The 14,080-nt window shown below is 36.8% G+C and overlaps 1 protein-coding gene across 7 annotated transcripts in view; it reads left to right on the plus strand.

Annotated features, from left to right (window-relative positions):
- The window catches only part of HEMGN (hemogen), a 42,296-nt gene extending 32,442 nt beyond the window's left edge, over positions 1-9,854 (plus strand). For all 7 annotated transcript variants that reach the window (XM_068551796.1, XM_068551802.1, XM_068551800.1 and 4 more), the window contains 3 exons: positions 1,693-1,786; positions 5,892-6,910; positions 9,289-9,854. In XM_068551796.1, coding sequence (XP_068407897.1) covers positions 1,693-1,786; positions 5,892-6,909 — 1,112 coding nt within the window. In that variant the 3' untranslated portion in view covers position 6,910; positions 9,289-9,854. The remainder of the gene's footprint in view (positions 1-1,692; positions 1,787-5,891; positions 6,911-9,288) is intronic.
- Positions 9,855-14,080: the final 4,226 nt, after the last annotated feature.

Below are 14,080 nucleotides of genomic sequence, written 5' to 3' on the forward strand. Positions count from 1 at the left end.
GGCTGTTGGGAAGGATTGGACTATGATTATTTTCCTCTTTTTATGGCTCTGGCAAAAAAGGTGCATAATTGGATACGTTCATATATTAGAATGGAAGAATTGGGGCTATATAACTTTCTGAGGTGCCTTCTAGCACTAAGATTCTAATAAGCCAGAGAAACACAAGGAAATAATAAATAAATTATTAATAATATATATAAATGAAAGATAACGAAAATACCCAATACCAGATAGTTGTGGTAAAACAAATAACAACCATATACTTCTTTGGTAGCATAAATATAGTGAAACTTTTGGAAAGGGATCTGGCAATAAGTAGCAAGAACTATAATAGTGTTTATTCTTTTGACTCACTAATCTTAGTTTTTGGATCTATCCTAAAGCAGCATTTTTGCTGCTTTTGCAGAACCCTAGGCCTTGAGGCAGTGATTTAAAACTTTTTAATGCCATGGATCCCTTTGGCATTCTGATGAACCTCTAGACCCCTTCTTAGACTAAGAAGTCTAAATACATAAAATTCAATACATAGGATTATAAAGGAAGCAATTATATTAAGATAAGTTATCAAAATAAAAAACCATGATATAATAATATGTGTGCTTATTTATAGATGCATTAAATAACAAGATCCAGTGGTGGATCTAATTACCACTGTATCAAATCAAATAAATGATATTTTAAGGTATCTGCAATAACTGTAATGTTATATGAAGAAAATCTGTAATTTCTTTTTGTGACAAAATCACACACTGCTAAAGCTACCGTGGTTTGTTACTACGTTCATAATTGAAGGAAATGGTCATTTAAATTAAAGATTGGTAAAAATAAAAGTATAATTTTCCCCCGTCCAAGTTCACCATTAAGGACTTCTGTCCTAAAAACAAAAGGTGCCATGGTCCAAGGGGCATTTTCTCTTTTAGGGGGTCCCGGTGCAAATTTGAAATCATTCTATAGTCTCTAAGAAGTTCTACATCAAAGACCCAATGTTAACTTTTCACAAACTTGGATGGCAACAGAATCTTTCTTGATAATAACTTTAATATTCCAAAGAACTTGGAGAAACACCATCCAAAGGAAAAATATACAAAAGAAAAAAAGCTGTGTACATGAAATATTTATTATAACTTGATCTACAATGGCAAAAAAAATAACTGGCAAAAACCTAAATGTTCAATACGAGTGGAATGAGTGGATAAATGAGAATACATCAACTTGATTAAGTATCATGTAGCTGCTAAAGTTATAATTATGAGGACGAGATAATGGAATATATTTTTGATGTATCAGGTTAATAAATGATAAAACTGTGGTATGCCATCATTACAACTTTAATATAGGGACTAGATGAATGCAAGGAATAAAATGAGAACAGGTTATAGGATGGCAGAACATGGCTGATTTTTTTCTTTTATGTTTGTACAATATGTACACTATTTTGAAAAAATTAATAGGTTGGTAGCACACTTATGTACAAATACTGACCTTTTCATTTAAAAAATGTTGACCAAATGTTTGCTCCCAGGCATTCTTCAGAGGCACAAGAATAAATAAGATATAGTTCTTGTCCTCAAAAGGCTAGGAGAAAAACTTACACACCCAGTAAAGGGATTCTACCATTTTTCTATAGGACTCTTTTCCTGTTAATGCCACAATTCATCACTATCTCCCATAACTTTCATTTTGATCCTACAGAAGTCATTGGAACTTGGAGTTTAAGAAACAGAGAGCAACTCAGAAAAAGAAAAGCTGAAGCACAAGAAAAGCAAACTTCACAATGGCAATTTGGGTATGGTATTGCTGCAAGGGGGAAGGAACTGATATTTATCTAGCATATGCTACTTGTCAAGTGGTGCTGAGCACTTTTACACACTATATTTCATCTTTCCAAAAATCCCATAAATTGGGAGCTGTTATCCTTATTTTACAAAAAAAAGAAAAAAAGAAAAAAAAAAGGAAACCAAGTCTCTGAAGGTTAAATCTCTTGCCTAAAGTCACCCATCTAGTAAAGTGATGGGAACAGAATCTTATTTATGGTCTCTTTTAATTACAGTACCAGGTGATCAAATTATGTATATTGTAGAGAGGCCTGGTGTTCAACCACCCTAGTAATATAACCATAGAAGCATCTGTTGGGAGCGGGAGACACCATTGAGAAGACCCCCAAGCTTGTTCTCCAAGCTTTCTATTAGTGAAATTCTTCTTGAATGAGTGTAGTTAACTCTCCATGGAGTAAACCAAAGCACTGTCTGTAAATGAGTGATGGAAGAGTTTGAGAGTTCCTAACTATCCAAAGTCAGCTGTATGTAATCTCAGGAAGGGAGTACATGAACATGACTATAAATTAGGCAGCATCTAACTGCACCATTTAGAATATAACTGTGAAAACAGAGGTATTGCCTGCTTGGAAATAGAAAAGGGGAGCCCAAGGAGCCAAAGTACAGCATCCATCTGAGCCAGGGTTTCTCAACGCTGGTGTTATTAATGCTGTGGGTAGGAGACTTCTTTGTGTGGGAGGCTGTCCTGTGCATTGAAGATGTTTAGCAGCATCACTGGCCTCTAGAAATCCACAGGACTCTCCCCTCCCCATCGTGACAACCAAAAATGACTCCAGACCTTGTTAAATGTCTCCTGGGGTCAGGGGAGAGGAGGTAAAATGCTCCCAGTTGAGAACCACTGATCTAAGCACTCTTCTTCTTTAAAATTTTTTTGATTAAGATTTAGGTGTGTATTTCTTCTTTTACTGTAAAAATGTTTCCTTCAATGGCAAAAATAACATAGGTATACATTTTTCACAGGGCCGGGCTCTGCTTTGTGAAAAAAACCCCAAAAAAACATAGGTATACATTTTTCTAGGCATCATTTTTTAAAAAAACTTACAGTACAGATGTTTTAAGTACCTATTCCCACTGTGGACTGAGTATCGTCTGTTCTGCAGCAACACATGTTTCTACAACACCAGTTAGCTCACATATGATTGGTAAATAGGAGAATGATGTCAGTATAATGTGGAAGTTGTGTTAGTTCATAATTTTTCCTACTCAAAAGAAGCCAGAATAGTGGGAATAGAGTTAAAACCTTCACAGGAAAGGAAAAAGCCTTCAGCTTGGCTGCTGTATAGACAGGATCCTTTTCAACCTGCATCCAGGGCTTCTTCCCCAGAGAAGGACATTGGTAGCTTTGCAAAGATCTCCACATATAGCAGGTTGCACTTCCTCCTGTGCTCAACTTAGCGGCAGCCCTGCTGGCTCAGAGCACCCTTATTTGCATGATCTCAGCACTGAAAGCCTGCATTTACACTGTTGCTTTTGTGCATTTTTACCATCCCCGAGGCAGCCTCCAGCCATAGTAAGCTGCCTGTCTGGACTATCCAAGTTATCTCTCCCCTGTCCCAATTACTGTTTATGCTAGTGTTAAAAAGTTGCATAGGATTTGAGTCATTTGTCCCAACTTTATTTTTTCCCCATAAGCACTGTCACTTTTAGTGCATGATTTTGCAGAAAGTGAGGTTTTTCAGGAATGCATATATGTTATAGCAGAAACTTCTGTACTCAAGTCCTCTGGCAGGTGACTCTGTTGAAGAACACCCAATTAGTTCCCCTAATTCCTTACTCACCAAGCAATCTTCTGATCATTACTTGCCTTCCCAAGTACTTACTACAGAGAGAGTGTATTCGTTTGTTAGCCCAAGCATTGTGACTTTGCATTTCTCACTGTTCATTTAAAAATTGGTCTTGAGGTTTACATATCAATCTCTTTGAGCTGGTTGATGAGCTCTGACCCTAGAAATGGAGCTGGTTTCAGTATACTCATAGAATTGGGCTTCTGTGCTCATTGGTTTGGGGGGCGGGCAAGGCTGAAGAAGTCACTGGAGTAGGTGGAACCTTGGTGAGCCTCTTGGCAGCTGGCCGGCCTTGCTGTTGTGACACATATCTATACTACTGAGGGCTGTCCTCACTACAACATTCTACACAGTGAAACCTTAGTTCCAGAGAGAAGCGGTAGAGTGTAATAGTTAAGAGCCCGGCTGCTAAAGCCAGATGGCTAGATGACTAGATTTGAAGAGTGGCTCCCTCACTTCTTAGCCATTTCACCTTGGACAAGTTATTCAACCTCTCTGTGCTTCAGTTTTCTCATCTGCAAAATGGAGATAATAATAGTATCTACCTCATAAGTTGATGTGAAGACTATATGAGATAACAGAATAAGTAAATTACTTAAAACAGTGCCTGGCATATAGGAAGCACCATATATATATATATTTCCGATATTAATATAAGAGTACTAGTTTCTATCTGGATGATTCATTCATATAAGTTATTACATGCAATTCTTAGAACAACCACATGAGGTTGGGCAGATACTATTTACTCCATTTTACCTGTGAAGAAACGAAGGCATAGAGAGTTTAAGTGACTTGCCCATGATCACATAGCTGATAAGTGACAGAGTACAGATTAAATTTTAGGCCACACAGATATATTTGTATCTTTTGGGAAACTACCAGGAAGAACATAGAACATTACTCAGATTTCCCTCATATAGAGATCTACATAACAAATTATTTAGGATTTAATTTCTAGGATAATAATGTTGCCTGAAGAATTCACATACATCATCTTTTTAAAATCTGACAATAAGGACTTTATAATTTATCTTGTCACCTTGGTTACTTGGAATTAAACTTCCAAATGCTGAGGTACCATATCATTTTTACCTTCTATATTATTTTTAATATTTATTTTAAACTGTACTATTACAATATGTACCTTTTTTATATTGACTTCAAACTGGTTTTGATGAGACAACCTTTAGGGTATACATTTTTTAAGTGTACAAGGAACTGCGAGCACTGCATAGGTGTAAAAAACACTGGTCTTATCTCCAAAGACTGTCTTGTTTACTAAAAGAAATAGGGTTTCTCCAGAAATAACTACAGGATGAGGCAGCCTATGTTCTTTACCTTAAGCATAATCCTCATAATAAATCCTATAGGAGTGGTAAGCAGGGAGAGCATTTCAGCCCTGTGGTCTGTTGGAGAAGGCTCCACGGGGCAGGTAGCATAAAACAGAATTTCAATAGGTTTAGAAAAATGATGAAATGCTTATTTATAGTATCTTTTTCTTCCCCCAAGTCTGTCTATATTAGCCATCTGTATTTGGTTATATTTGCAGTACCTAACAATTTGTCATTGGTTGCAATACCCATGCATATCCTTTCATCTTCTAGATCTTTAGCTATTGGTTCAGAGTAGGTATAATATGACCACTCATGCCTTTCCACCAAGCTGCTTTACCTCAAGGAAGTGTTTTTGCAGCTTTGGAGCTTTGGACCCAGCTTTGGCCACTTAGCCTGCTTTACACAAGACACTGTATTAGATAAGCAAGCCATATACATCATTCACCTGCAGGCTGCGCAGATGAGGAGCAGGCCTGCACTGCAGATCTAGGAACACAATCATATCAGTTTACCCAAGGTATAGAGAAATGAATTCACATAGACTAAACCCAAAGAGACTAGTATATAAACAAGAATGCCAGTCTATTAATTTATAACATCAACGATACATTTTCCATAACCAAATTTTAAGTATATGCTCTCAAACGCGTACACACACACACACACACACACAAACGCTACACTCACCAAGAAGGTTCCTGTTGAGCAAGGCATCAAAGACAAAAAGTCCTGAGGATCATTTCCTCTCCTGACAATTGAGAGCATCTAGAACTGCTTCTTCATTTTACAAACAAGGAGACTGAGGCCCAGAGAGAGATTAAGTGACTTGTTCAAGGTTGTGCAACAAGGCAGTGAGAGTCCTGGGACTGTTATTACCAAATGTATATTTGAATTCTGGAGCCCTGTTGCTGACACTAATTCTGATTTCTCTATAGAGAGAAAAAACACAAGCGGCAGAGAACAGGAAAAAGAAGTGAAAGAGGCAGAAAGAGACAACAAAATACAGAAACGAAGGTGGAGCCTCTGTCACAATTAGAAAAGGAAATGATGGAGAAAGCACCAGCACCTACAGAGAAAGAAAGTGAACCACCCAGGAGTGTGACCGAAGCTCTCCTTCCGGTAGCCTCCACGCAAAGAGTTGTGCCCAAGAAACATTTTTCTGAAATAGGTCAAGAAAGCATTATCCATCAGGAAAATTCTTCTGAATACCAAGAAGCAGCAGTACAAAACCACCCTTCTGAAATACGCCAAGATATGGCTGAATCTGAAGACCTCTCTCCTAAAATGTGCCAAGAAATAGCTGTATTTCAAGACCATCCTTCCAAAATGTGCCATGATATGGCTCAACCTGAAGACCTCTCTCTTAAAATGTGCCAAGAAACTGCTGCAGCCAAAGCCCTTTCTTCTAAAACATCTGAAGATATAGCTGACCTGGAAGGATGCCCTCTTGAAGCATACCCCAAACCAGATGTGCCTAAAGGCTACACTCTTGAAACATACCAAAAAAGAGCTGAACCTGAGGAACACAATTCTGAACTAGGTCATGGAATAGCTGAGACTGAAAACTTTGTTCCTAAAACACAAGAAATAGCTGTGCCTAAAGAGCTTTCTATAAAAACATACCAAGAAACAGTTGAAACTGAACACTTTTCTCATAAAACATATAAAGAAATTGCTGTGTCTAAAGCCCCCTCTCATAAAACAATCCAAGAAACACCTGCTCCTGAAAAATATTCACCTGAAATATACCAAGAAACAGCTGGGCCTGAAGACTATTCACCTGAAATATACCAAGAAACACCTGGGCCTGAAGACCTCTCTACTAAGACATATAAAGATAAGGATGTGCCTGAAGAATGCTTTCCAGAACTGTACCAAGAAAGAGGTGGGCCCCAAGACCAGGATCCTAAAGCACACCAGGAAGATGCTAAGGATATTTATATTTTTCCTTGAGGTAGGGTCTTTTTTATTGGGGTCAAGCTAGTGACATGCCACTTATTTGTGTTCCCTGTTCATAATCAGAGCACCAGATAGGTTTATCTCCCTTGGAGCGGTGATTTATTGCTTTCTTTGACAATCCTGGGTTATCCCAGTTATCTCAATGGGTATCATCAATGTCTTTGGCTAGTTTCAAGTGAAAAATGTTTTTCATTCAACCAATATCTGTTTGGTATATTACCATATAATTAAAAGAAAATCATTCAAACTATAAGTGTGTATAGTGGGTACTTGTACATACTATCCATTTTGGGAAGCTTTAGCCAGTGAAGAAAAATGAACCCCATATAGAGTGAATTATGTGCAAAATATTTTAAAGGACAATTACATTTAGATTAACAAAAAAACTTGGTGAATAAAGGTTTTTCTAGAAAATTAAAATTTCCTGGCAAACTAAAGGTAAGTAAATTCATGGTACAAGCTACCGAGGGGGATACAAAGACATAAAATATGATCCTGGTAATAGGGAGCTTGTTCTTGTAGGACTTAGCAGGCTTACCCCAAACCCTTTCTATTTAAATATTTGCTCCTGAAAAGCTTTCTCCTCTGCATAGCATTTAAGAAATAATGTGACCTTTCTTCAGTTTGACTTGTCTCAGGGACATAACTGAGAGCCTTGATTCTCTTTGTGCACTACTGTACACAGTGTAAGAAATGGGCTGTCTAGCAGACAATAGCTATCCCCAGGGAATTGTGTTCTAAAGAAATCCCTTTGGTAGCTTATTTTCTCTTTCTCCTAAAATATGAGTGCAACAAAAACCTGGGGTTACTGTATTCCAAGTAATACAGGTTTTGAGGAAATACCTTTTAAAAAATTACAGTAAAAGCAGACATATGAAGCACTACTTGTACTGACAGGAGTCCCCTGATGGAGAAGCAGCTCTAATCAACACAGTGCCCAATTCTAAGAGTTTCATTTTAAACCCAGCAAGGTTAAGATGGGCAATTAATTAATGCTTATTTTGTTCTGGGCTTTGTCTTACCAAACAAGTGGAAATATCTACCTTTTTGCTAATTGTGAAATTGTCATAGTAATAAATTATAAATGTTTATTATAATAAATTAAAGCAATATATAAGTGACTGTAGAGTAAAAGTCCCCTATAATACCATCTCCTATCTCTGATCCCCAAGGTTAAGTTTTTGTTTTGTTTTAACAAATGAGATGGTATCAATCCAATACATTCCATTTTATAACCTGCTTTTTTTTCACATACAATATATATTGTGGCCATCTTAATGACATCTTTTGTAGCAATTGTACAGTATTATACGTACAATAATTTATTCAACCAATCCCTATAATGATGAACACTTAGATTACTGCCAGGTTTTACTATTACAGCAATGTTCAATGAACATCATTGGAAGTAACATTTATTTAACTAACATTTATTTGGCACTTTCTATCTGCCAGACACTGTATTAAACATTTCATGTGAATCACTTTATTCACTGTTAAAAACCCTAGTGGATGAATAATATTATCCTCATTTTATAGATAAGGAAACTAAGGCACTGGAAGCTTAAGTTGGTCTGATTACTTCCTTTGGACAAATCCCTAGAAGTTGAATTGCTGGGCCAAAGGGTACCAGCATTTAAAGTCTGGATACATTCTGTCAGACTAGCCTCCAAAAATGTTGTAGCAATACACAGAAACCAAGAATTTATGTAAGTGCCTGTTGCCCATGCCCTTGACAACACTGCATATGATTGTTTTAAAAATCTATGCCTATTATGGTAGGTTAAAAAAAAACCAAACTAATTGTTTTAATTCCCACTTTTTTATGACTAATGCTGCTAGGCATATTTTTATGATTATTATGAATTCAGTATTTTTCTTTTGAGAATTGCCTGTTTGAATCCTTGTTCCATTTTATATTTGGGATATCTACCTTTTTGATTGATTTAAAAAATCTCTATAAGTAATAGTTATTAAATCTTTACCTACATATAAGTTGCAAATATTTTTCTAGTTGTTTGTGGTTTGACTTTTTTTGTAGTAGTTTGGCATTCTATATGACAAAATTTTAATGTTAGTTTTTAGTTATTCAAACCTGTCACGATTTTAATTCTTAATGATTCAAACCTGTCAGTCTTTTCCCTTATGGCTTCTGGTCTGTGGTCTGCTTAGAAAGGCCTTTATAATCTTAAGATTAAAGGAATATTCTATTGTTTCTACAACATTTACTGTATCTTAATGTTTAAATCTTTAATTCATCTGAGATTTGTTTTTGTGCAAAGTGTGAGGTAGAGTTTTTTTTCTCCAAGTGGATAGCCAATCATCCCAATACCATTTATTAAATGTATTTTCATATTTTATTTTATTTTACAGAAATGAAGGAAAAACCCAAAGCAGAAGAACCAGAGATACCAGCAATTCCAAATGTTCCTCAAGAGATTCACCCAGAAAATGAAATTTGTAGTTCTTTTGTTATAACCATGTTCAACTATCATAGTTGTCCAACAAAATTCACATCTTACTACATTATATGTGTGATTTTTCTCAACATATGGTAGAAATCTCTACAATATTCATTAATATTTTAACAGTGGTTTTTCCCCCATATATAGGCCATATCTGAAAGAGAGAACTGATGTGATTTTTCAGGCTCTACCACATAGACAACATCCTGCTAGTGTGTGTGTGTGTGTGTGCACGCCCATGCGTGTGCACGCATGTGTAAGTGTAGGTATATTATGGAGAGGATAGTGGTGGGAACAGACTTAATAATTTTTCCTGCCCTTAAGAATTAGTCAAATAAATGTTTGTTTTCAGGGGAAAATTACTGAGCCCTCCCTTTTCCCATTTTTAAGTCTGAACAATTAAAATTTGAGGAAGTATATAGTTTTCTTATAAACTTTGTTCAATTACTAATGAAACAATAGCATCAAAATCTTATTCAGGCTTCAGATGGCTTTTAACAATTTAACAATTTTAACAATTCTTATTCTGGGACTCCTTCAAAGATATTTTGGAGTGATGAGTGTAGTTGTGTATTTGAATTTTGATTTTCTACTTTTACTTTTTATACATTATAATTGTGCAAAATGTACATTAAATCATTATCACGTGTTTGTGTGAACAGCATCATGGTAAGCACTGTGAGGGTTAGAAGACCTATAAGACATAGTCCTTGCCTACTAGGAGTTTAATCTAGTCTCGTGGGGGAATAAAACAGAAAACAAATAATTACAAAAGAAAGTAGTAATGCTAGTGCCATTTGAATTAGAAGATACAACAGAGGGAATGCTCACTTTTTTGCTGGAGTGACCTGAAAAAATTACACATGAGTGGAGCCTTGAAAGATGGAGAGGATTTGTAATATAGGTGAGGATAGCAGCATTATTGTATGTGACACAGAGAAGGGTGAATTAAAGACATGTTCAAGAGAACTGCATGCAATCTACAGTTAATGCAGGGTCCATGTGGAATAGCAGGCTAGCAGGCTGAAAATTATTGTATTATTGGAGTGTATGGAATTTTGCTTGCCTAACTAAGAAGTATATTATTTACTTAGGTAATGGGGAACTAAGTAAGACTTTTGAACAAAGAGATGGCAGTTTTAGTATTTCAAGAATATTTATCTGGTGATAATGGTCAGGATTAACTGAAAATGACGAGAGACTGGGGGCAGGAGTAGAAACTATTCTGGGCAGGAAGACGTCTGCAAATCTTCCCCCGTAAGATGTTACGGAAAAAACCCGAACGAACTTTTTGGCCAACCCAATATTTTTGAGGGGAAGAGGTTTGTTTTCAGTTTTCCTTCTGTTATTACAAAGGACTCAAAATAAAGGAGATTTCTGCAAATGGTTCAGCAAGGGCACAACTATGCAAGCTCTCCATATAGGCACTGTGCTAGGTACTAGGCTAGAGTGAAGAACAAGACAGGATCCCAGTCTCTCAAGCATTCATGGTGTAGAACAGTGGTTCTCAACCCTCACCACATATTAGAACCACTGGGGAAGATTTCAAAATCACAGTTGCCCAGGCACCTCCCCAGGGATTCTGATTCACCTATCTAGGGTGACATCCAGACATATTTATTTTTTACATTGTTTTTTGCTCTAAATAATTTTTGAGGAATAATTTTAGAATTATATAAAAGTTGTAAAGATAGTACAGAAGTTCCTATATAGCTCTCACCCAGTTTACCCTAATGTTAATATCTCATATAACCACGGTCCATTTATCAAAACTTAAGAAACTAAGATTGGTACATTACCATTAACTAAACTACAGATATTATTTGGATTTCATTAGTTTTTCTGCTAATGTCTTTTTTCTGCTTCTGGATCCAATCTAGGCTACAACATTGCATTTAGACCAGTGGTCCCCAACCTTTTTGGCACCAGGGATGGGTTTCATGGAAGACAATTTTTCCATGGATGGTGGGGGATGGTTCAGGAGGTAATGGGAGCAATGGGGAGCGATGGGGAGCTGCAGATGAAGCTTTGCTTGCTCGCCTGCCCACTGCTCACCTCCTGCTGTGCGGCCTGGTTCCCAACAGGCTGAGGACCAGTACCGGTCCATGGCCTGGGGGTTGGGGGCCCCTGATTTAGAGTATTTTAATGGCTCTCCAGATGATTCTAATGTGCAGCTAGGGTCGAGGACCACTGGTATGGTGGGAGGTTACAATGCTATTTCCCTCCTATTTGCCACACCCTCTCCCACAATAAAATTTTCGCCCTCAGCCTATGTTAATTGAACAATGATTACTCATATCCCATTGTATTACTTAAGTAACAGTAAATATTGAGGACAGCACACCATATGATAGCCCCTTACATCTGGATGGCACTTCAGAACTTGTACTTTCAAATACACTTTTTAAAATTTGATCTGCACAAGAATCTTTGAAATAGGCTGGGCAGTGATTATCATTCCTATTTTACAGATGAGGGAATAACTGCAGAGAGGATGGGTACTCACCCAAAGTCTCATCTAACTTCCTCAGTGTTCTTTGTGATGGTTTTCAATCTTTGGAAATCTTGTCTCAATTTTACCTGCCAGGGTGGGTCAAGATTAGAGAAAAAAGAGTAAACTGAAACGTCAAGTTCTAGAAGTGTTTCATTAAGATGAATCTTACGAGATTTGCATATGTACAATGTACAGGGGCACAAAGGTGAAGGAGATAAGGAAGTAGATGATATGAAGAAATATAGTACATTAGAGGAAGAGGGGTCTTCTCTTTCAACCTTTTAGGACCCTTTCTGCTTGCCTTCTTATCCCACTCCCTATATAGACATACAAACTCTGCTTTCTCACTATTCTCATTCAAACACCAGTGTGTATCTAAAAATGTTCCAGTTTTCTTCTTGGCTTAGAGCCTTGATGTCATAGAATTAAAGTTTTGCAAGAATCCATCTAGCCCTACTTTGTGCTACCCTCCACTCGTGGGTAGAATGGTTGTTCTTTAAAATCCATGAATCTTATGATATTAAATCTAATATGATGTGTGAGAAGATCCAAAGCTTTAATTGATATTCAAAGGGATCCTTCACTCAAATGAAAGATTAAGAATCATTACACTGAGAAGTGTTTCTCAAAGTGTAGACAGATGACCACCTGCTTTGAATCATTTGGGTTTTTTTAAGGCAGATTCCTACGTCCTACCTCCAGAGAAAGGGTTGTCTCATAAACTACAAATAATCGTATATAATGGTTATTTATATAATCATATATCCTCTAGACAGGATAATAGAAACTTCAAATCATATAATGAAAGGGCTACATATTTAAGTTCCTGTTTTCCATAAAGAGAAATTTTTCCTTTAAATGAAGTAGCAATCTACTTCATCAGTGTCTCCAATTCTGCTTTGCATTTCAGAACTTGTCACACTTGGTAATATATTTTTGGTGTGATTATCATTATATATGATATCTAAAGCCAGGAGGGAAAATACCTCGTTTTCTACAGGAGTCTGTCCACAAATTAAGCAAGACTATCACTTTTAGCAACACCCCCATCTAGTGGCAATTTGCAGCTATTACGGCCTCAGTTTTACAACGTGTATAGAGCTCAGTGGTTCTCAAACTTGTTCTTGTTTCATCAGCGGCCCAGAATTGTTCCCTCCTCGAAAAAGAATAATGGTATTCTTTTCCAAATTTTCACGTGGAAGAAAACTATCAGAGAACACGTAGGTATATGAATTTTATCAATTTTTAAAGTTTTTGTTTTAAAACCTACAATCTTCTCTATTTTTGTCATGATTTTAAATACACTGACGCTACTGTTGGTTAAATTTAAACATGTTTTACCTGCAGAAATTCTCTCACAAATAACCTGCAATAACTTGAAATGCATACCCTTTTGAACACTTCCTTTTCTCATGTATAAATTAAAATGTTTGCTGAATTTCGCAAAATGTCAAAACATAAAACAAAAACCCGTCATCTTCTCTTTAAATCTTTGGCTCCTTCTGACGGTTACTTTCTGCTAGTGGTCTATTAGTTCATGACAAATGAACAGGTTTAGGAACAGCTTTTCATGGTTGTTGAAGCTTTTCAATCTGTGGAGTTTTATGGTTTTGAATAATTTATTTTGCAGGCAGTATGTTCCCCCTCCCCCCATGAAGCAACAGGATAAAATGCTCAGAAGTAGAATTATATATTCGGAGAAACTTGATAAATACACAGGAGAGAGATGACGTTACAAGTAAGTGGGTAAAAGGCTAGGCTAGCGGTGCAGGGATAACTGGTCATCGCAGGGGATGAAAACTGACTCTTGTTGGCCCTCAACTTTTTAGAGCTGCCCAGAAACAACGACTACAATCCCCTCAATGTGTATGGCATGTTGACTCAGTTTCATTCTCGCTTCATTTCTCGTGAGGTATGAAGCACAAGCACTTCCTACCCGTTAATTTGGTGTGGGGCTAACCATCCATTAGATTTGAAATAAGGTTTACTTGGGGTTCCTTTCTGACAAAACATCGTTTTTCTTATGGAAAAACGGGAGCATACAGAGAAGTATAAATGACCATCTGTGTATTCCCACCATTCAAGAAGAATTAGCATTTAATAACATCCAATCATCTTGCTATGTGATAATTGTATATACATATTCTTTTTATTTAAAAATTAGCGTCATGCACTGGATATGTAGGTTGCTTATTATTTCGAGAGA

The sequence above is a fragment of the Eschrichtius robustus genome, chromosome 10, assembly GCF_028021215.1.
Source record: "Eschrichtius robustus isolate mEscRob2 chromosome 10, mEscRob2.pri, whole genome shotgun sequence".
In the NCBI taxonomy this organism is placed as follows: domain Eukaryota; kingdom Metazoa; phylum Chordata; class Mammalia; order Artiodactyla; family Eschrichtiidae; genus Eschrichtius; species Eschrichtius robustus.